This window comes from Protopterus annectens, chromosome 11.part0 (genome assembly GCF_019279795.1).
Source record: "Protopterus annectens isolate FY-2018-M chromosome 11.part0, PAN1.0, whole genome shotgun sequence".
In the NCBI taxonomy this organism is placed as follows: Eukaryota; Metazoa; Chordata; order Ceratodontiformes; family Protopteridae; genus Protopterus; species Protopterus annectens.
The window spans coordinates 74929246-74954233 of record NC_056745.1 but is presented as its reverse complement, the minus strand read 5'-3'; the positions used below and the strand labels follow the sequence as shown (position 1 = coordinate 74954233).

At 39.5% G+C, this 24988-nt stretch overlaps 1 protein-coding gene across 1 annotated transcript in view; it reads right to left on the bottom strand.

Moving 5' to 3' along the window:
- LOC122815177 (solute carrier family 23 member 1-like) overlaps positions 1-24988 on the bottom strand; it is a 489586-nt gene that overhangs the window by 187949 nt on the left and 276649 nt on the right. Inside the window, exons 4-5 of the mRNA XM_044087457.1 lie at positions 24646-24805; positions 1602-1783 (exon numbers count right to left, since the gene is read on the bottom strand). Of these exons, the coding sequence (XP_043943392.1) occupies positions 1602-1783; positions 24646-24805 (342 nt within the window). The remainder of the gene's footprint in view (positions 1-1601; positions 1784-24645; positions 24806-24988) is intronic.

The following is a 24988-nucleotide window of genomic DNA, read 5'->3' as shown; positions in this document are numbered from 1 at the left end:
TGTTGTGAGGCCTTACAACACAGGAGAAGTACCTCCTTGCTGCTGGAAGGTCCATTATTTTTCTATAATGCACATCCTGAAAGTCATTATTGCACTTAAAAATTAATTACCTGTTAAATGGTTTTGTATTTGTATTATTAAGATATACTTTTTTGTATTTTTTCATGTTAAATAGTTCCTCTGCCTAATATTTCAGACATGCTATAGGATAAGAAATTGTTGATGGGGGAAGATTTTTTTTACATCTGAAATATGAATTATGCAAGGATGTGATTGGATAACCCCCAGCATTATTCTAAATTAAGGGTCTTTGTTGTTGGGAAGAGTTGAAATATTATAGTGCATATAACAGTTCTTGTGTTCAGATTATTTTCACTAGCAATTATGCAGTTCTCTCACTCTCGAAATGATTATAAATTATGGCATTTGTGGAAGGTGGGAAGTAGGAAGATAACTTAATTTTTACCATGGGAGTTGTGGTTTATTACACCTTGAACTGCAACTCCAGTTGTAGTTTATTACACAATACAGGGGTGGGATATTACTGGAAATGAAATTTAATGATACACTTTATGGCTGTAGTGCACCCTAAGTTGCACATTGTGAAGTGGCGGAGGTAATAGTTTTTAAATGAAACTGCTCTCTTCAGGGAAAATTTGTATTTTTTATGTATGCATGTCTTTTTCTGTATGAGTGAAGCTTGATATGATGACCTACTTTAAGAATGACTGAAGATGGCAACTGCGAAAGTCTGAAGATGGTTTCTACCATATCCATTTATAAGCCAGTTTATATGGATCCTGCTAAAATTTATATTTAAAGGGCATACTACATACATATACACCTCTGCACATATATCAAAGTGCATTTTTTCCCATTTTATAAGATAACATTTGTGTTTTTTGCTTAAATATAAAATTAAAAACAAAATCCTGTTTTGGCAATTTTAGATAAATATATTATCAATCAGCACCGATTATCTCCTGAATGGAAACCAACTATCCAGGTGTATATTATCTGATGCACTTCATCCACTGAGAATTTATTTATTCTGCAGTTATCCCCTTCATCCACTTGAAAGTCACTCAAGGGAGCTGTAGGCAGTAGACTATGACAGCACCCAGTAGGCACAAGCCAGAGAATCTAATCCCAAACAGGGTGACAGTCCTTTGTAGATTGCATAGATGTTTACACAAGTGCATGCAAGTGCACACATGTGACATGTACATCAAACAACATTTGGAAGATCAGCAATTCTGGTACTTGTGATGTGGCAGGAAAGTTGTGCACTGACTGAATACTCATGCAGACATAGGGATGACATGCACACTCCACAGAGGAGATACTACATCTAAAAATCCAACTGAAGAACCAAGTACCGAGATAACAACAATGATCACTTCACCACAGTGATACCCATCTAATGAGACATTACTCTTAAAAACATTTAATTAAAGTTACTGTCTAATGTAAAGCAATATAAAGCATGTAGTGAAATTACTTTCACCTTTGCATGATGACTTCTCAGTTCTTAGTCTAGCAACTGCCAAAAATAATATCAGTCGGGAAAAGTTAACACAATCATTTGTGTAAAAACTTACATGGCTGATATCCCCCAATGAGATCCTGCATCATTTCCAGCCGAATCAAATAGAGAAAGTCCAATTAGGGAAATGGTTGGAGCAATTGTTAGAGGGCCAATGAAGCGCATAATAAAGCCAATTAGGCCAGAAAATCCCACGACAATCTGAAAACAGGAAGCCACCATTATGGCCCCTTGAAGCTGAAATAAGAAGAAGAAAAGAAAATTTAAAAACTTGGTATAAAGAGAAAAAAAATCAATGAAACACAAAAAGCAGCACAGAATGAAAAAAGCAAGCAACCAAAAAAGTTCTACTAAAAGACTGCATGAACAGAGTCTTGGATGCAGTTTTAGACTTAGCGCTTTTGTTCTTTTTAATTAATTAAGAACTTCTTCAGAATCTAAAACTCTAAACTAACACCAAGATTTAAAAATAGTGGCCTAAAAGTCATATGATTAGTTTCACCCAATCATCATGTACTCAGCAAAGTGCATGCCATTAAAGTTGCAATGTTAAAAATATGTTACAATATTTATCACAAGACCTACTGTTGCTTAAAGAAATACACCAAACTAGGCACAATATTGCACTACTTATTTCAAACACTCCCCACATATGATCCTTCTTAGCACTAACCACAAAAACTGTTTTCATCCTTAAAAATAAAAGACTATAATAGCATATGCTTGTATAACAAACCAAAAAAAAAAATACTTTTAGCTCTTCTTCCTTGATGATATACCTATGGCCTATAAGTGTGTTCTTATCTGTACTATACTTTGTTACCTTAACTAATAAATTGTCGTTGTACAACTTATTGTATATAAAAAACTGTAATTATTCCATGTCATGTTCTAAGCAAACTATTACTATGCCCTTGTGTGTGGAGCTTTTCTCCCCGGGCCTCTGCTGAAAATGGGTACTCACCCAGTCTGACTTTCCCAGTAAAAAAATGTAAAATAAAATAAAATAAAATAAATAAATGTTAAAAACTGTTGCAACATAAATTCAGTGAAAGCAAGATGCAGAAGCAAATAAACAAATGATTAGTTTATCATTAAGAAGTCACCTCTTTGATAGCCTTTGCCCTAATAAAAAACACTTACTCATTATTAAACATTTTTATTAACTTACATTGAGGCTGATCAATCAGTGGTTTATTTAATGATTGGAGAGTGCTTATACTTGCCTTGATAACTTCCCAGGGTACTCCAAAAGCGTGGCTGCTTAGGTCAATTACTACTATTTGTTTTAATATCTAATTTTCATAATTGGACACCCCTATAAAATGGCATGAAGTAGCAGAAAGTATTCTAAGAACTAAGCCAATATGAGAATGGAGAAAGGAGATTCTGCTAATAGGGATGACTGCAATTAGGTGTACAAAGAATAGGCAAGAGGGGCTAGAATTTGCTGGAGGATGCTAACAAGGGAACCAAGGTATTGGGAACAAATAATTGGAGAAGAGAAAGTAATAGAATGGGAAGAGGCCAAGAATACATTTGAACTTCAGGCTAGAGACATAAAAAGTCTTCTAATACCAAGCTGAAGGTACTACTGCTCAGTGCTAGGAGTCTTAACAAGAAACTGCACTCCCTGGAATCTCTTCTTGCCCTAGAGGGTGCTGGCGTGTATGCAGTTAAGAGACATGGTTCATGGTTGCAAAAAGCACCCCAGCAGTGCAAGGCTACAATGCCTATCATACATTCAGACCACCCTCTGAAAAGGAAAAAATGAAAGGAAGAAGTTTTTACATTTATATAAAAAGCAATCACACCTGTAGATTGGTCAAACAGGATGACTCACTTGAGCTACTCTTTGTCCAGCTGACCATAGGCAGAATCCCCCACCACATCATCGCTAGCTACAGGTCCCCAACCGTGAATCATGAAAACCACTCCACATACCTGACGTTACTAGAATCACCTACCATTCAGCCCCCAGTAGGGGAATCCACATCCAGCAAGAAGCCAGTCAGCAGTGGAGTACCACAAGGTTCAGTGTTAGGCCCCTTCCTCTTTGGAGTATACTTCTCAGATGTCAAGGCAAATGTGGATTGCCTTTCGCTGGCCAAGTCTGCTGATGACTGCAAGCTGGGGAGAATGATTAACTCCCCAAATGATGTTTATATCCTACAGAAAGGTCTGATGCAGACTGATAACTGGTGTTAGAACCATAGTTGCAAACTAAATGCAAAGAATTGGATAATAATACCCTTTTGGGAAATTAATTGCCCCTATAAATTAAAGCATTTCTAGCACCCCCCCCAAAGAGTGGACCCAGTGATGAGAGATATGGGTACTCAAATAGACAGAAACATGAACTTTGACCACCATGTGTCCACAGTGGTGAGGAAATCATTCTGTGTGGCTCAGCTTATATGTAAGGGCATGGCATCCAGATCTAAGGATGTCATAGTACCACTGTACTCAGCCCACATCAGACCAATAATCAAGTACAATGCAGCCTTTGACAAGTACTTTGCCAGGCACCTGTAACAGTTGGAGTGTCCTCACAGGTTTCTCACCAAAAAAATACAGGGTACAACCAAGATGTCATATGTTTGCGTAGTAGTAATTATGGAAGAACAAAGTCTGGTTCTTGTTGCCTCACAGCCTCAGAGCTCTGTATACTCCATCGGGTTCCTATTAGAACCATGAATGCTTGAAACTTCGAATGGTATATGGTCAACACCATATGATCAAAATTTCAAGTGTTCAAAGGTTAAATGTAATGGCGCTGTTCGGTGCAGAATGGGAGATTTAAGCTTACATATAAGCTGAGCCACACAGAATGATTTCCTCACCACTGTGGACACATGGTGGTCAAATTCGTGTTACTGTCTATTTGAGTACCCATATCTCTCATCACTGGGTCCACTCTTTGGGGGGGGGGTGCTAGAAATGCTTTAATTTATAGGGGCAATTAATTTCCCAAAGGGTATTATTATCCAATTATTTGCATTTAGTTTGCGACTATGGTTCTAACACCAGTTATCAGTCTGCATCAGACCTTTCTGTAGGATATCAACATCATTTGGGGAGTTAATGATTCTCCCCAGCTTGCAGTCATCAGCAGACTTGGCCAGCCAAAGGCAATCCACATTTGCCTTGACATCTGAGAAGTATACTCCAAAGAGGAAGGGGCCTAACACTGAACCTTGTGGTACTCCACTGCTGACTGGCTTCTTGCTGGATGTGGATTCCCCTACTGGGGGCTGAATGGTAGGTGATTCTAGTAACTTCAGATATGTGGAGTGGTTTTCATGATTCACGGTTGGGGACCTGTAGCTAGCGATGATGTGGTGGGGGATTCTGCCTATGGTCAGCTGGACAAAGAGGAGCTCAAGTGAGTCATCCTGTTTGACCAATCTACAGGTGTGATTGCTTTTTATGTAAATGGAAAAACTTCTTCCTTTCATTTTTTCCTTTTCAGAGGGTGGTCTGAATGTATGATAGGCATTGTAGCCTTGCACTGCTGGGGTGCTTTTTTGCAACCATGAACCATGTCTCTTAACTGCATAGATGCCAGCACCCTCTAGGGCAAGAAGAGATTCCAGTGAGTGCAGTTTCTTGTTAAGACTCCTAGCACTGAGCAGTAGTACCTTCAGCTTGGTATTAGAAGACTTTTTATGTCTCTAGCCTGAAGTTCAAATGTATTATTGGCCTCTTCCCATTCTATTACTTTCTCTTCTCCAATTATTTGTTCCCAATACCTTGGTTCCCTTGTTAGCATCCTTCAGTAAATTCTAGCCCCTCTTGCCTATTCTCTGTACACCTAATTACAGTCATCCCTATTGGCAGAATCTCCTTTCTCCATTCTCATATTGGCTTAGTTCTTAGAATACTTTCTGCTACTTTATTACTATAATATTCTGTATGATGGTTGTTATTCTCCTTAAGGATCTGCATCCAAAATCTCACTCTCTTCTTATTTTTTTGAAATTCCCACCTGCTTCATCATTATCCCTTACTACTTTTAACTTAACTGTTTAGCTCTAAAATATCCCTTCAAATCAGATAATCCTAAACATCCTTGTTCTATTGGAAGGATAAACTTATCCAACTTAACGCTTGCTCTTTTCACGTCTCAGATAAAATCCTTCAACTCTTAATTAGTTACTATCCACAGCTTCTCCCCTGGTTGGTAAAAATATTCCTGACCCATGTATCAGATTAAAGGGACTAAAAACATTTTACCACTTGTATCTTGTTCTCCATATTTATAGAAAAGAGCTTTCAATTTCTCAGTTTTTTATTATCTTTTGTTTATTCTCTTCCCACATATTGTTAGCTGCCATAACATAATCCTTTTTAACCCATACTTATAAATACTTTATTTTATCATGTCCCCATAAATATGGGTATTGCTGAACCAATTCATGTGTGGGCACATAGCTTACAGCTATAACCTTTGTTTTATCTTCATTTATTTTATACACCCAAAAAAAAAAAAAAAAAAAAACTGGAACTTTCTCAGAATGTTTCACAACACTGAGATGTCCTTTTCTGGTTTTATCATAACATACAAAATAATATTGTCTGCAAATAAAGCCAACTTTTCTTGATTAACATGACAATTATATCATTGAATTTCTGAGTCACTTATTTTCTTTGGCAGTAGTACTAAATATAACTCAAATAACAAAGGGGAAAGAGGACACCCCTGCCTGGTTAATCTCCACAGACACAACTTATCAAAGAGGAACCTTCGCACTTTGACTTTTGCCACTGATACCACACATATCCTGCTAATTAACCATATTACTGTATCAGGAAATACAAATGCTTCCATTGCTTCTTCTTCTTTCGGCTTTTTCCCAGTTAGGGGTTGCCACAGCGGATCACTGTCCGCTCATGATTGGCAGTGGAGTTTTACAGTGTCGAGTTGCCAGCCCAGCGCCCAACCTTCCAGAGAAGGCACACACATGCACACACTCACACCTAGGGCCAATTTAGAGTGTCCAATCCACCTACAGTATGTCTTTGGGATGTGGGAGCAAACCGGAGCACCCAGAGGAAACCCACACGACCACAGGGAGGACATGCAGACTCCGCACAGAAGGCACGCCAGCCGAGAATCGAACTGGAGAACCTCTTGCTGTGAGGTGGCAACACTAACTGCTGCACCACCGTGGCTGCCCTAAATGCTTCCATTGCTCTACTCATAAAATTCAAGCTCACTCTGTCGAATGTTTTCTCTGCAACAAGACCTAACAGCAACAGTGGCATTTTCTTACATTTTGTTTACCTCTGTTCATAAGTTCATAGGTATGTACTAGGCTAATGGTCCTGGAGCCTTTACAAACCTAGCCTATAGGATTACCCTGACATTGTGCCACCCGACCTTAGCTCCCAGTGCCTCTGTCGAGTAAAGCCACTAGAGTGATCCCTGGGGTGAATTTTCTATTTCCCATCCACTCATCAAGCTTTCTCTTGAATAAGACTAGTGAGGTACTCTGTTTGACATGTATGGGAAGTCTATTCCATACAAGGGCAGTCTCTGGGTTATGAACCTGTCCCTCCAGCATGTTCTGTTGATTGTGGTAATTAAGTTGAGGTCACCGGAGTGTGTAGTGTGGAGAGATTGGGATTTCTTTAGATGTAGCATTTCTAACAGAGTGGATCAGATATGGCTTTGTATCTCAAGCAGAGATCACCTCTAAGTAGGCAATATGAGACAGAGAATAGTTGGAGTTTTTTGAGTCTGTCCATATAGGACAAGTGTTTAAGGCTTAGGAACCTCTTTGTGAGGTACTTTTGTGGCCTCTCCAGTTGTTGCAGGTGTCTAGTGAGGTACATGCCAACTGGGGCACTGTACTCGATGAGTGGCCTAATGAGAGAAGAGTAGAGGGAGACAATGACCTCTTTCTTCCTGGATGCAAAACCCTTAGTAATGAGATGTGCCACATAGGACTTTCTGACCACAGTGGCAATGTGGTGGTCAAAAGAGAGGCTGCTGTCAATCTGTGTTCACAGATCTCTTATAACACCTTCTGTGTTCAGTGGACTACCATCAATGTGGTAATTCATGGGAACTGGGTTTTTCCCAAAGGGGATAATGACACAATTTTTGGCATTGAGCTTAAGGCCATGGTTCTGACACCAGTCGGTAAAAGTGAGGCCTTTCTGTAGGATGTCAACAGCAGTTGGGGAGTTAATAATAGTTCCCAACTTGCAATCGTCTGCAAACTTTGTCAGCCAGAGACTCTTCGTGTTGGCCTGGACTTCAGAGAAGTAGATACCAAACAGGAGAGGACCCAGGACCGAATCCTGTGGGACTCCACTCATGACTGGTCGGCAGTCTGACTTGGAGTCCACTACTTTCACACTGTGGGTTCTATCTGTGAGCCAGTTTGCAACCTGTCTAGTGATATAGGGGTTGATGCCTAGCTTAGTGAGTTTTTCTATGATTCCTGAATGGGGAATTTTATCAAACACTTTGGCCAGATCAAGGTAGGCTGTATGAACCACCTTGCCTTTATCCACAGATCTGGTGACTCAAAGAAGTTGACCAAATTGAGCAGGCATGATCTAGCCTTCACAAAACTATACTGTGTGGGATCCAGAGTTTGGAGATTCCCTATATCCTTGTTTATTAGGTCCATGATGATGCGTTCCATAGCTTTGCATATCAGACTCATCAGGCTAATGGGGCGATAGATCCCAGGGTCTGTAGTCCCTCCTCCTTTGTGGAGAGGGATGACTGTAGCAGTGTACCATTTGGTAGGGATAAAGCCTGAGGTGAGGCTGTGACTTAATAGGGCACACAGGTGAGGTGCCAGTTCTCTCTGTAGTTCATGTAGAACACAGCCAGGGATGTTGTCAGGTCCCATGGAAGCTGTATTATTGACCATGGATAGTGCTGTTTTAACCTGTGCAGCAGAAATACTGGGTGCCTGGCAATCTACTGGTATTATGATTGGTCCATTGGGGGGGGGGAGGTAAAGTTGGCACTGAATCTGCGGCCAGTATATTGGCAATATCTGTTGGCTCAGTATAGGTGGTACCATTGTGCAGTAGCGCAGAGCAAATCTGGGTATTTCCATGGAGATTCTTTACATAACTATAGAAGGTCTTGTGGTTACCTTTACTATCTGCTGCAATTCTGTTTTCATAGCTAGCTTTAGAGGATTTGATGAGGGATCTCAACTTTTTGTTGATGCTGATAAGGGAGTTTTTCCAGTCTTGGGACTTCACCTTATTCTGTATCAGTTTCCTCCTTCTGTTGTAGAGTTTTTTTATGGCAGGGGATGACTAGATTGGTTTCCTTTTTTTTTTGGAGGACAGCGTCTTGGTTCTGTTGGGTATGGCTGTGTTATCATTGTACTATTAATGTTATCATATGTTTGCCTCCCCTCCACAAAACCACATTAATCCATATATATTTTCCATTCTAGGCCCCCAGATACATCCTTGCTATTCCAGATCAAATTTCAGTCCCCATTTTTAAGTAATATTCCCTGATGAAAGCTGATTAATTCTCCAAATACTTTCTTAAGCTCTATAAAACAGATTTATCTGGAATATAGATACATGCCAGTGTAATCATCAACCCTTGCCAGTAGCCCATTACTACCTCAAATGTACCATTATTATCTCTTTTCCCTCTTCTATCACTTTTGGAGATCCTCTAGCAATTAATATAAGTACTCCTCTTTCCCGTTGTCCCTGATACTCTGCTGAATATCCATCCTGAAAAGCTTTCTTTTTCAAAATCACATGGTCATGTCTTTCCAGATGTATCTTCAGTAGAACTGCTATTTGAAATTGGCATTTCTTCATATAATTAAATATTCTTTCCTTTCTGTTTATATCTGTCAGACCATTCACATTCCAAGATGATATGGAAAGTGTTGTCATTATGATATAACGTCATGATTCTCACCTATTATAAATGACAGCATTTTAAAAGGTCTATTTCCAACTTTTATGATGGATGCACTCTCTAATATTTGGCAGGTTCATGTTACTACCTGTGCTCCTACTAAAACTAATTGGTGACTATTCTTTTTTAATCTTTATTCCCCTCCCAGATGTGAAGAACAACTTGCATGCTTTCGGGAAACATTAATTTTTATCCTTGAAGAAACAAGTACTTTGGCTTTTTATTGCCCTATAATCAGCTTGTCTCCACAGAAATATAAAAAATGTAACCCTTAGCTTGAAAAAAGACAATAAAGACATGCTGAAACATTTATTCCTAAAGGAAAACTTTTCATTACTTTCAGTGTTCTCGTATTTACTTGTTTCCATTAAAAACATGTTACTTGATTAAGCCAAGGGTCTTTATCCAGACATTTTCCCATGCAAAAGTAAGAGAAAACATATTAGCTTTACATATATTATGATCTGTGTACTTTTACACCCCATCCCCCACCTCAACAATCCAAGATTACAGCCTATTAACTTAAACATGATTTTGTCTAGCCTTTTTTCTCTTTTTGGATTGTAATGCCTACATTTCTTAATACTAAAAAGAAGAAAGAAAGAAAAATTTACCCGTTTACTTTAGTATCTTTATCACAATCAATAATAACTAAAATGCTTTACTATATAACATGCAATTTATTATCATGAAAATGTTTTATAGAAATACTGTTAAGAGCAGAAATAGTTTTACTTATAATTACCTTTTCTTTCCTCTTCCCCTCCCCTCACTGTTCTTCCAAAAATTAATGACATGAAGTGAGGCAAATGCCTTTCAATTCCCCACAAGTTTAACAAAGTCAACAAAAGTTCATTCTTTCCATTTTTCTTGTGCAGACATATTTCACAAATATGATTGATGCTTTCTAATCTCATATTTATTCACTAATTTTCTGTGTTGCTGGTATTCCATTAATCTCTATCTCCCAACTCCTGACTCCAGTTCAATTGCAAGATATTCCCAATTCTTCTAGTTAACTCCTGTGCTTTTCATTGTCATTCAAACATTTTCTTTTGGAACACTGGAAACAATTTCACTAGCTAAGTATTTCAATGTGCTTATTATCAGCAGAATGAAAAGCAGACTCCCTGTCTGCTTGATGGCCCACTTTTTGTTGGACAGACTTTTGTATTTCCTCCTTAGCCTGTTCTGCATCAAATATGACTTTGATCCCCAGGAAAAAAATATTCTGAAGACAGCTGGGTACAGCAACTTGAATCTCACACCTGCCTCTTGACATTATCTGGTTGTTGCAATAAACTTGTTTCTCTTTTGCCTGGTGTACAATGAATAATCATTTTCCACAAATACTCTACTGTCTCCAACTTTTAATACTTTGCCTTCCTACCAGTTTTTTCATGATCAACTCTTTCTGCTGCTAATACAGGTCTTGGCTGCTTTCTCATTGCCAGGTTTGGAGCATGCACATGATGTGCCCTTTCAATTAACAAATCCTGCTGTGGAATACCAGACCAGTTACTTATTTGTGCCTTCATAAAATAAAAACAGTCCGTTTGTTTTAGTTTCTCTGCTACAGCAGAAAATATCAGGTTTTCCATACGGGCTCTGTCCACTAATTCTACTTGTTTTTGAATCATCTCTTCTTGAACAGTGTCTTACTCAGCCGGCCTTTTCTTCATTTCGACCTTGCATTTGTACAGTTTTATCAGCTCATCTGAATATCTCTTTAAAGCTTATTCTATTTTTACCAACCTTTTGTTGTTTGAGTTGATATATTTTAGTGTTCTGTTTATTATCAGCTCTGAGCACATTTGACATATTTTTCCCTCTAGTTTACTGGAAGCCCTGTCTTGCACCAAAGCTAGAGTTTGAACTGCTTTTTGTTGAACAGCTGCAAGATTCTTCCCAGTCAGAACGTTTTCTCTTGATCTTTTCTAATTGATTTTCTTTCAGGATCTCTTAGTCTATTTTTTTCCATTATCTAGGCAGTGTTCTTAGTAGTCAGTAACTGAATTCAGCAAAAGTGAGAGAGTTCCTGGCTGTTGTCTTTCAGTTTCTTTTTTCACACTGGGAGAGGTGGAGTTAAGCTGTTAATCAGTCTGCAGCCATCTTGGAAAGCCTGACCCTGGTGATTGTTGATTTGTTATACCTGTCGATTAAAGTGTGTCAACAAAATAGACATTGACATTTGGGAGTTTCAGATACTAAAACCACACACACACACACACACACACACACATATATATATATATATATATATATATATATATATATATATATATATATATACACACGTGTGTGTGTGTGTATGTGTGTATGTGCATATGTGCGTATATATATATATATATATATATATATATATATATATATATATATATAGGGTTTACTTGTCAAAAACACACTTTCTCGACAACCAGAAGATCAAACCCATTTAAGCAAAAGTGCACTAAATCGAAAGTACACTTTCGCAAAAGCCTGTTCTCTGAAGTGCATTACACTGGGGATAAAGAAATATATCCTTCTCCCCACTGTAGTGCAATCTCAGAGTTAGTATATTTATGTAGGGAGTGTGTGTGGGGTACAGGGGGGCTTGCTCCCTGCAAAATACTGTTTAAAGTATTTTATTTTTTCAAAATAATACTAAAAGCATGTATAGCATGCAAGGCAGAGCGCATAAACAGGATAAACAAAAAATATATGTGACCAAATATACAGTGTTTACAGAAGTTTTAGTAAATGTGGTAAAATATCATTGGGGTATTTTAGAAAAAAATAAATTCCTTAATATAAGAGGAAATGAGTATCCCATGTTTTCTTATTCGAAAGGTGGAAGTATAAGAGTTTTTGGTGCATGGCAAGTTTCAACTGCCTGTAAGTTATAGGAGTTTAGGGGTAGGTGCAACAGGCACTTTCCCTTGTGGAAAGTGCAGTTGTTGCTTGTATGTAGTAACAAGCATGGATAAAATTAATGAAAAGTATTTTACATGTAAAGGGAGATTTTCCTGTGACAGTACTGGAATAGTTTATGGTTTGAAATGTCCCTGTGGTAAGGTATACAGAGGGGAAAGTAAAAGAAGTTTCAAACAAAGGTTGAAGGAACATGTTAGGGATGTTAAGAAGGTCAAAGAAGAAAGTCCTGGTTACATTACATTTTAAGGAATGTCACAGTGGAAATATACAAGGCTTACAAGCTACAGTTTTGGGGCAAGTACAACAAATGTATGACTTTGATATTAAAGGATAACTTTGGAAGTTAGAATCTACTTTAATTCTGAAATTTAACACTTTAATTCTGTATGGAATGAATCAAGAATGTCACTGGAAATGTTTTCTTTAATTAATTTAAGTCTGTGAGAGGAGTCTGTATTTTATGCTTGGTATTTGCTGCTAACCAAATTATTGGATCCAGTGTGTGCTTATTTTACTTGTTTTGTGGGACTGCATTGTGGATCTACTACTGGACTGGACTATAATTTTAATAAATTATAAAGGCAATCACTGGCTTCTTTCCTTGTGTGGTGGTGAGCTGTTTAAAGTAGTTTTTTTTTTTTTTGCCGGTACTGAGAACCGGCTTTTGCGAAAGTGCACTTTTGCTTTAATGGGTCTCAATGTTTCTTGTTCGAGAGTGTGAAATTTCCATCAAGAAACACAGACCCCTATATATATATATATATATATATATATATATATAGTTTAGGCCTTGAAAATTGTGCAATCTTGGAGTTAGTTTATATATAAATAGAATTAATATGGGGGTGCAGGGGGCGTGCGCCTGTAAAAAAAAAGTCTTTTAATTAGCATGGTTTGAGTCTCATCTTTGGATCATGTGCTGAAACTTGTCAACATTATCATTTTTAATGTTGGTGTCATTGACAAAATGTTGATTTGTCCTAGATTACTAGATCCATATGTGTGTGTGTGTGTGTGTGTGTGTGTGTGTGTGTGTGTGTGTGTGTGTGTGTGTGTGTGTGTGTGTGTGTGTGTGTGTATGTATGTATATGTGTGTATATATATATATATATATATATATATATATATATATATATATATAAAATGGTTGGGAACTCCATGGCCTCAGTTTTGAAGGTGCTTACTTTCAACTGCTTACTTTCAACTAATTATGTATTAGCCATTGATGAATTTTATTTTTATGTATGTATTTATTTAACATTTGGTAACCGGGAAAGTCGGCCTGGGTTGGAAACCCATTTTCAGTGGAGATCTGGGGAGAAATGCTCCACTAAAGAAATAATAAAGTAGCACTATAAAATACGTAAAAAATTAACAACAAGAGCAAAACAATAGCCAGTTTACAGGTAAATACAGAAAAAGGTGTATACATACATTAGTACAAGAGAAATATATGAACCTAATGAACAGGATGGTATTTTACAAAGAATATTAGCTGTTCTCACACTAACTGCAGGCAGAAAGCAGGTATATGGGGAAAGCTAATAGGTTCATAGGTTCATAGGTTCATACTAGGCTATCTGCCCTGGGGCAATTATAAGCCTAGCCCGATTCTGTATGACTTACGCCACCCCTTGATTTGAGTATACTGTGCCCTTCTTAAGGTTTAGTTTACTGTGCCTCTGTCTAATAGTGACACGGGAGTAATCCCTGGGACAAACCTATGATCCCCCATCCACCTATCGAGATTCTTCTTGAAGAGATTCAGTGAGGTGCTCTGCCTCACATGAACTGGAATTCTATTCCAGAGCGAAGGGAGCCTCTGGGTTATGAACCTGTCCCTCCAGCAAGTTCTATTTATTTCTGTGCTGAGGTTCAAGTCCTTCGAGCGTGTGGCTCTAAGGGATTTAGATTTACTGAGGTGGAGCATGTCCATTAATTCTGGATTTGACATAGCTTTGTATGTCAGGCATAGATCGCCTCAAAGTAGGCGGTATGCAACTGAGTAGAGCTGGAGTTTTTTTAACCGAGCAGCATATGGCATCTGTTTGAGACCCTTGTTCCTCTTGGTGAGATACTTTTGGGGTCTTTCTAATTGCTGCAGGTGTCGGGTAAGGTACATCCCAAAAGGGGCATTGTATTCTATGATGGGCCTGATGAGGGATGAATAAAGGGGCATGATTACCTCTCTTGATCTAGATGTGAAATCCTTCATGATGAGGTGGGCTATGTAGAAGATCTTTCTAACCACTTTGGCAATGTGGTTTTCAAAGGAGAGATTGCTATCAACTTGGGTCCCCAGGTCCCTAATAACTTTCTCTGTACTTAATGGGTTTCCGCTTATGTGGTAATTTGTGGGCACATTGTTTTTGCCAAAGGGTATGACTATACATTTTTTGTCATTTAGCTTTAAACCATGGCGCTGGCACCAGTTATCTGTCTCTGTGAGACCTTTTTGAAGGATGTCTGTGTCAGCTGGAGCGTTGATTATGGCACCCAGTTTGCAGTCATCTGCGAACTTGGTGAGCCATAGTTCTCCCACGTTTGCCTGTACCTCGGAAAAGTATATACCAAACAAGAGTGGTCCCAGGACAGAACCCTGTGGGACGCCACTTGTGACCAGTTTCGAGTCTGACATGGCTCCAGCAACTCTCACTCTGTGGGTTCTGTCTTTGAGCCAGTTTGCAACCCATCTTGTGACATAGGGGTTTATATTTAAGCTGGATAGCTTATCTATGATGCCCAAGTGGGGTATTGTGTCAAATGCCTTTGCAAGGTCCAGATAGGCTGTGTGGACTATCTTCCCTTCATCTATGGCTTTGGTGACTGTTTCAAAGAAGTCAACCAGGTTCAAAAGGCAGGATCTGTCCTTGACAAAGCCGAACTGGGTAGGATCTAGTGTCTGTAGGTCCCCAATGTCTTTGTTTATGAGCTCCATGATGATCCTCTCCATAGCCTTGCAGACTAAGCTAGTCAGGCTTATGGGGCGATAGTTTCCAGGGTCCACAGAGGCTCCACCTTTGTGGAGTGGGACCAAAGTTGCTGTACACCATTCTGTGGGCACATATCCTGTAGTGAGGCTGAGATTGTATAGCTGTTTTATTTGAGGGATTAGGTCCTCTTGTAGTTCATGTAGGACGCAACCTGGGATGCCATCTGGTCCCATGGAAGCAGTGTTTTTTGCTTTGGAGAGGGCAGCCTTCACCTGAGCATCTGAGATGTTTGGGAGGCAGCCCTCTGCCAGGATAGATACTTGCTCTTTTGGGGGGGAGCGGGTGGAGAAGTTTGCATTGAACCTGTCTGCCAGGATATTGGCGATGTCTGTGGGTTCAGTGTATTTTTTGTCATTTAGAATCAACTCAGAACAAGTCTGGGAGTTGCATCCCAGGTTTCTAACATAACTGAAAAAAGCCTTATGACTGTCTTTGGTGTCCTGTGCAATTTTTCTCTCGAAGCTGGCCTTGGAGCATTTTATGAGGGATCGTAATTTTTTGCTAGTACTGATCAGAGATACCTTCCCTGTTAGGGATTTTGCTCTGTCATGTAGTAGCTTCCTCCTTCTGTTGTACAGTTTATTTATGGCAGGGGTCCACCAGACTGGACGCCTGCCTTTGGATGATTGGGTCTTGGTTTTGTTTGGGATAGCATGAGCCATGCATTCCTGGAGATGTGCGTAGAATGCATTTATATAGGATTCTGCAGTTTGGGCTGTAGTTTCCACTGGCCCTGGGGCCTTGAAGGATTCCACTTCAGTTTTGAGAAGTGAGAAGTTCGCTTTTGAGAAGTTTTTCACTGTGGTTTTCTGGGCTGGGGGTGGGGTCGGGATGTGGACATCCAGTGAAATTAATTTATGGTCTGATCTTACCAATGAGGGATATACTTCTGGTGTGGAGCATAGAGTCCCCATGTTGGTAATGATCAGGTCTAGTATGTTGTCCCCTCTTGTGGGAGTGGTGACTAGTTGTTCCATAGCATTTGAGTTTATAATTTCCAGGAATCTTTGGGCTAAGGTGCTGGGGCTTGAGTAGTGCTCCCAGCCAATGTTTGGGTTGTTGAAGTCGCCCAATATAATGGTGTTCGGAGAGATATTCATGTTCTCCAATGTTTTCAGGAAAGCCGAATGGGATTCCTGACTTTGAGAGGGTGGTCTGTAGGATGCTATAAACTGAAAAGCAGTCTTGTCCACTGTTAGTTGCACATGGATGGTCTCCGATACTTCGTGCAATGCCACTAACCTGGAGGTGTGGATATCCTTGATAAATATGGAGACTCCCCCTCCTTTTGTGGTTCGGTCCGGGTTTTGGGGCCGAAAAGCATGATATGAGGTATAGCCTGGTAGTGCTGGGGTGCTCTCTGGAGCCTTGAACCAGGTTTCTGTCATTGCACAGATATCGATGTTCTCCATACTGAGGAGAGCTTCGAGTGCGTGCATCTTGAGGTTAAGACTTCTGGCGTTTAGCAGCATTACCCTTAGTTTCTTGTTCCTTATGCTGTCTATGGGGGTGGGTTTGACTTTTGAGCCTTGCCTAAAAAGGCACTATGGGGGTGGCAAGAGCCTTTGCCAGTATCCGAAAGCCCAGTGGTGACAGGTGCAAGCCATCCCTAGTGAAGCAATTTGGCTTGTCGAGCATGTCATCCCAGGCTGACAGACACTGGATCCCCTTTGAATGACACCAAAATTTTAGCCAATTGTTAAAATCGATCATTTTGTCTTTGTACTGTGGCATCATTCTAGGTGAGGGTAAGATGCTGCTCAAGGTCAGGGTCATACCAGCCTGGGCTACATAATCAGAGAGCTCCTCTATGTCTCTTTTCATGTAGTCCAGGGAGGTACGTCTCAGGTCATTCACACCAGCATGTACAATGACTGAGTCATATTTGTATTTGCTTTGGAGTGACCTGAGTGCTTGCGTTATGTGTCGTATCCTAGCACCCGACAGGCAGCTCACCGTGACCTTCTCTTTATTCAGCCTGGTGAGTGGGACGTCAGTGTGTCTGACAATAGAGTCACCTATAACAAGAGTATCAGGTGTGTTATTCAGCCTTAAGGGCTGTGGCTGCTTGGCACACTGACTTTGTGGGTTATGTGTTGTGTGTGTTTTGTTTTGAGGTAGCGTTTGCTTGGATGTCTGCTTTGGAGGTCTCTGTTGCTTAGGTAGATTTTTATTTAGAGCCTCCGAGAATGTTTTTGTGTATTTATGTGTTTGGCTTGCTGATGTGGTGGGACTATGTGATACTGGAATTGTGTTGTGTGAGGTTACCTTTTCCTCCTGACTGGTTACACCAGTTTTGAGATGAGAGAGCTCAGCCTCCAGTTTGGCTAAATATAAACCAACATTTATATAGAGAGACTTAACAAATAACTCTAGCATGTTGTCATCATACAAGATATTGACAATTGTGGTTGCAAAACTATATTTTACAGAAAAAAAATGTATAGGATAAGACAGAAAATGTATTTATAATGAGACGTAGTTACCCATGATGTTGTTAAAAAGTTTTAACAGTCAACAGAAACTGTAGTTAGAAAGGTTATATATATATGAAGTAATGGGATATTCAGATATAAGAAGTTATAGTGGGGAATAAGAAAAGGTTAGAGTCAACAATAGTGATGGGTGGCCTCAGTGGTGCAGCAGTTAGCATTGCCGCTTCACAGCAAGAGGTTCTCCGGTTCGATTCTCGGCTGGGGTGCCTTCTGTTCAGAGTCTGTATGTCCTCCCTGTGGTCGCGTGGGTTTCCTCCGGGTGCTCCGGTTTCCTCCCACATCCCAAAGACATGCAGTAGGTGGATTGGACACTCTAAAGTGGTCCTAGGTGTGTGTGTGTGTGTGTGTGTTCTGTGGAAGGTTGGGCACCGGGCTGGCAACTTGACACCGTAAAACTCCACTGCCTATCATGAGCAGATAGAGGATCTGCTGTGACGACCCCTAGCAGGGAAAAAGCCGAAAGAAGAAGAAGAGTCAACGATAGTGATAAGTTGAAAAAGAATGAAATAAAAAGACTGAAATTTAGGACTAACAAAGGGAAATAAGTGGTTTAGAAAGTAGGTAGATTTTTCAAAAGGTCTAGTACAGAAGGGAGCTGTTTGAGTAGGAAAGGTTGAAAACTAGATGAAGAGGTGCTATGTGTAAGGATAGAGGGAAATGATTGAAAGGAGTGGAAATGGGAGCAGGTATTGTAGTGAAGTGGGGGGTGGAAGTTAGGCTAGGTGAAGGCTGAAGCATAGAAGGGGGTGAAGGAAGGAGGACTGGGGGATAGTAGTGGGTTTGTATAAGAGGGGAAGAATGGCAGTATTAATAGAGAAAGGTGTTATAGTCGAGCTACAGGTATGAGAATAGAGGACTGATGGGAGACAGTGGGGAGTTGAAGTAGCAGAGGTGAAGATGGGGGGTATTATAAATGAGATAAAGGTGGATGCAAAGAGATTTGAGGGGTGAAAGTGGGAGAAGGGTAGCTGAAATAGCAAAGCTGAAATGTAGAGGAGGGGTTAGTGGAGCTGGAGGTAGAGAAAAGGAGAATGTAAGGGGGAAGTGGAGGTGGTAACTAGCTGGTTTTGGGACAAGGGCAGATATGTGACTTAGTGTGAATTTAAACTTATTGAGGTTAGATATAGCTCTGATATCCAAAGGTAAGGCATTCCATAGTTTAGCAACAGTGTAGGAATATAGACATTGTCCAGCTTTTTTCTTTGGTCTGTATATACTTATTAGTTGCTTACCTAAATGGCCTCTGAGTCTACAGTCAGGTTATACAGAGTCACCATATCCGTATGAGGTAAACAGAGGTATAGTTGGATGTTCATCAGCATAGAAATAGTACACAAAACCTCTTCTCCTAAAAATATCTCTTCCAATGAAAAATAATTGCAGAGTCACCATATCCTCATGAGGTAAACATAGTATAACTGGATGTTCGTCAGCACAGAAATAGTACACTAAACCTCTTCTCCTAACAACGTCTCTTCAAATGAAAAAAAAAAAAAAACACCTTAAAAGAATGCGGACCAAGATTGAGCCTGGTGGTGCTCCACAGTCAAGGGGATAAGGGGGTGGAAATACTAAGACCCAAAGAGCCTCTCTGAGTGCATCCTGAGAGATAGGAAATGAACCACTGTAGCACCATAGAAGATATGCCACAGCAATAGTATAAAAACTCGGTCAACATGCTGTGCTCGATGATGTGAAATGCTGCTGAGACATTCAGCAGGATTAAAACTAATAACAGCACTCCTTTCTAGCCATGAAACTACTCAAATAAGAACACACTTAGTGCTGGGGTGTGACTGAAACCCAGTCTCGCACAGATTCTTGAACCCACTGACAGAGGTAATGCTTGAGTTGTGCATTAATGACTTTCTCTTTTGCTAAGAATGGATGTACGTGTCTTGTGCCTAGCAAGTCTAGTGTCAATGACAGGGACTTGTAGTCAGCAACCAGGCCATCTAAAGACCCAGCACCATCCACCAAGAGAAACTGAAGGAACTTGAATGAGAAGGCCAGGAGTGATGCAGCTATTAAAATGGGTCTTCTTCAGTTCAAGATCAGGGGGACATAATGTGATATTTGTAGACCAAAGTGGAACCAGGCAGTGATCTGATTATGAGAACATCTACACTACCATGTCTGAGGCCTTTTCACCTTAATAACAGGATCGTCCAGAGTATGTCCCAATTTATGCATTGCAGACATAATTTATTGAGCAAATCCAGATACTTTAATAATCTAGGAATAGACAGCTTGGCAAGAGTTAATGACACATCATAAACCCAGATAATAAAGTGGGTAACTGACAAATCTTCGAACACTCAAAATTTCGAACGTTACATGGTCGAGACCAAACGTTCGAAATTTTAAGTGTTCGAAGATTGACTTTCAACGGCACCTTACAGTGCAGATAGTTCTATGCACTGAAGTGTGGTCTTGGAGTTGGTATATATAAGTGTGGGGGAGGTGGGGGTGCAGGGGCTGTTGCCCCCCTGCCTACGTTGTTGAAGTGTTATTTTCTTTTTTTAGTTTTTTTTTTTATTTGATGTTCCAAATGTTGAACATTTGGTCTCGACCATGTAATGTTCGACATTTTGGAAGTTCGAACATTTAACATAGACCCTAATAAAGTCATGTGAACAACAAGGAGACTATGTAAGGCCTTTGCATATTACACAGCTCTGCCATATGCATAGATGACTAAATATTTGCTACATACATACATACTAGTCACCTTTGGCATGTTCAGTCATTTTCTAGTGTACAATCTGTATGTATAGAGGGTAAATGTGTTGCAGGTGTTATGTGTACAACATTGCTGTGTATGTATTCTAGTAAGGTTTTCCTTCTGTTCTCTCTCTGCAGATCTGAAGTTTCAACCAGCAGTTGATTTGGACATATGGGCTACCTCAGTGCATATAAACATCCACCTATACTGTTCAGTGGATGGAGACTGACTGGTGCTGCATACATGCCACCTTATTCCACACAGGCCATTTGATGTGGCACCTGTGGGGAGGGTATAAGGGCTGCTGGAGAGCCTGGGAGTGAACCAGCATCTGGTTGATGATTTTTGAATCTATTTACATTTAACTTTGGCTCTCTTAGGCCTGAACCTAAAATGCTGATGCCAGAGACACTACATGTGGACACTGATTAGTCTGGCAATTCCATTGCCCATCACCAAAATTACAGTGGATAGTGATATTATAAAGCACCTGTGTTTCTGTAGCTAACATCCAGAATTATGGCCAGAGCATATGATATTTGGGCACCACAGCCACAGGGTAAACCACACTTTCTGCAACAGCTGCCACTGCTACATTGGCAACTGCTACTGCAGCTGTACAGACAAAGGCAATGATTGTGGTGATACATAGTGTTCCTGACATCAGTCATACACCAGCATAAGAGGTTATACAGTGTATACAGACATGAGGAGCAGAGGAGGCCTCTCTTGAGTTTTCCTTCATTTTCTTGAGTCTTACAAATTCATCTCCTGTCTTCTCAAACATGCCTGCCAGGAGCATTGTTTTCTCATACCTGTTTGATCACTAGGTTTTGGGTCATATGTATGGGATTGAAAGCTCCTCTCTTTTGTGGTATAAGTACGTTTCAGTAAGGCTTGAGTGGGTGTGGGTCATCTTAGTGGAAATTGAATATCCCAGTTCACTTAACAACAATGTGTTGTTTTGTGCGAGCTGGAGGTGCACTGTCAGTACATTTTCCCCTTGCACTGTCAGTACATTTTCCCCTTGCACTGTCAGTAAATTTTTTCCTTCTTCCTTCATAGTAGCATGATCCTGGAGTTCATATATCTAATGTAGGGCCCCCTGAGGGGAGTACATGGTGGTGAGGTTGTTCCTCTGCAAAAAAAAAAAAAAAAAAAAAAAAAAAATTTTTTTATTTGATTTTAAAACAAAACAACGATTATTTACACAATAATTAACATTCTCATGAAACTATATCTAAACTAAAAGAAAGATTTTAATGATTTCTGAATTATTATTTTCAGACTTGGATTTTCAAAAAAGTGTAACTCAAATTCTGTTTACTTGATTGAAAGTAGGGAAACCCTTTTTTATTGATTCAGTTATCATACCATCTTACTTAAAGTCAGACATTTTTTAACATTTTAAATGATCACTATTTGTACACGTTGGTTAGTAAGTAAGGGGGTATGAGGCATGAAGAGGCCTTACCCTCACAAACATATTTACTTTATTTTATTGGTGATCTGCACAACACTTAGGTACAAGTACATGTGTTAGATCACATTGTACCTGAGTGAGTAGTTTCCTGCAGGTAGGGCTGTTCATTTGCACTTCAAGTTATTGATTTTTACAGTACTGTAGCAGAAATCTTTTTTTTTAATTGCCTACAGTGGCAGGATGATTGATTTGCTTTTACAAAGGAAGTTATCCATAGTGCACTAGGATAAAAGCCAATCACGTCACTGTAACCTATTTTGTGCCACCATTGTAAGTTAGACATTTTTAACTGAATTAGCTGGAAGCAGTGAGACTGGTATATCTCAGAAGTCTACAATCGTTGCTGCATGGCAGGTGGATGTGTTTGCAGAAGAACATCTATTCACAGACTTTATTTGGTTGTAAGGTGTAAAGCAGGCCACATTTAATCCTAGAGGGAAAATAAATGCGTGCATCCAAAAAGGATATGTTTGCAGAAGTACATCTATTGACAGACTTCATTTGGTTGTAAGGTAAAAAGCAGGTGACATTTAATGCTAAATGGAAAAGAAGACATGCATCTAAAAAGGCCAGTGCCCATATCTTCTGTTATGGCATTCAGGTGTTTGATACTTTTTCAGATGAGCACAATATTGTTCCTAGGGTGCCACACTTCTCTGTGCCTTATTGGAAACGCGGGGGTATAACACACTATTTTCACAAATAATGTCTTTGACTCACTACAGCATCAAAAACCTAATTCACACTAAACTCAGATGTGTTATAGAGCAAACTGTTTGAAATAACCCCATAAAATCAGTACCATTCCAATACTGCTTAAATTATTCATCTGTTATAACGTACAAATTATTAAAACATGCATGTAGAGACCAGGATATAACCTCATTTCAGACAGTTTTGTTACGTGAACATCTTTAGGAAGCCGCTTTCCTTCTACTGTCTTCACCTTCACCTTCACTCTTATTGCCTTTTAAATATTGTTTAGTCACTGCAGTGTCTGTAAAGCCTCCAATCCCCAGCCCTGTAATGTTTCCAAACTGCAAAATGCTAACTGCAAAAACTGTGTATACTGTATTGGAAAATCTTAAGATATTTTAACTTGTTTCACACATTAGTTGTAATAGCTGTTTATTTTTTTTCTTGTGCCACATATCTACTCACAAAAGCAGCCTTGGTGTAGTGTTTGTACACTTGGATACCACACCAAAAGAGCAAGGTTTGCCATTTGGCACAAAGGGTTAAGGCTGTGGACTGTTAACAAACCGCTTCCATTTCTAATGTTATACAAACAATATATTTAATATTCATCCCTGCAGTATCTACATTATTTCACACTTCGATTCCCGTATCCTTCATTTGCCTAGTGTATGACTCCAGTCAGGTCACTTTACCACACAGTGCTCTGGGGCAATTGAGTAACTGGCCTAATTTCCCCAAAGGTCACTTGGACTGCATGCCTAGAAACTAATCATGAACTTAGTAAAATAATTTGTAAAATTGTGTTGCCTTTATGTTGTGACTAAAAAGGGTCCCTCGACCAACCCCGTTAACAAATGATTCTTAGTTTCAGTCTTTGCACTTATATTTTAGTCCCCCCTCTTTCTCTTTCTCTCTCTGTTTATTCTTTTCTCATGTTTCTTCTTGTCTTTTCTCTTGCTTCCATTATTTACTTATTTTGCATATCTTCTGTCATTCACTTTTTGTTTTTCCTTTACTTTATAACTGTGTTCCTCCCCCACCTAAAATATACTAAACTGTTTCTTGTTGTCTCTTTGCAGCTATCTAGCTCGTCTTCTTCTCTTGCTGTTCTTGCATCCTCTTTGCTTTTCTTCCTTTTTTGCCCCCACATCACTTTATTCTCTTTGTGATGTATCTTTGACAAAAGTGAAGTGAGAGAGCACAGCTCTAGCAATTACATGATATTGTTATAAGGGGTCTATATCGTAATGTCGAATGCTGACAAGTTCGAAGCACTAAACTTCGAACCTGAAAGTTCGAAGTGTAAAAATGTTGAAACGTATAATGGAGATTACCATAGAGAGCGGGAAGGGAAGATTTCCCTTTACTGCACTGTAGTGCGATCTCGGAGTTGTTATATTTAAGTAGCGGGGGGTGTGGGGGACGCAGGGGGGCTTGCCCCCTGCATAGGCCGTTTTTTTTTTTGTTTGTTTTGGGTTTGGAGTTTTTTTTTTTTTTGACATTCGATGTTTTTAGAATTCAAACTTTCAAGTTCGAAGTTGGAAGCTTCGAAGTTGTCAGCATTCGACAATTTGATATAGACCCGGTATAAGAAGTCAGTGAATTTAGAACAGGTGATGGAAAATACTATATAAAATGCTTTCAGTAAACACTGTGATATAATTAATGAATATCTGTTTTATTCATAGCTAATGTCATGCTATACTTTTATCATTGCATTGTTTTAAAAATGTTAGTTTAGGACTTAAACACAGATGACTGCAGTTAATATTTACATGAGATTTGGTAGCAAAAGTCAGCTTGAAAAATCAGCACATAGTCATGACATATATATCTGAAAAGATGTTATAAATCAAACTGTCTTTACCTCTCGTAACCTACTCTGCCATACTTCAATGAACTCAGGGGAGGTAGTATTCACGAGGCTGGCATTCTGAGTCCAATCAGGGCATTGCCATGCTGGAAGGGAAAGCATTGCAATAGCAGGGGTCAGGAAAGCAAATGTCGCTCCTTGAAGAATAGGCAACCTGGAAAATACAGCAGAGACATTTAACACGCATAAGCATATGATTTAGATTAACCACAGACATTAATAGATCATGTTTTCATTCTAAATGCTCTAAATTGTTCAGCCCCCATTCCCCAGAATTCACTTCTAATACTATGAGAACATGAGGCAAAAGAGGTTTATAATTCTATTGTCATTATTT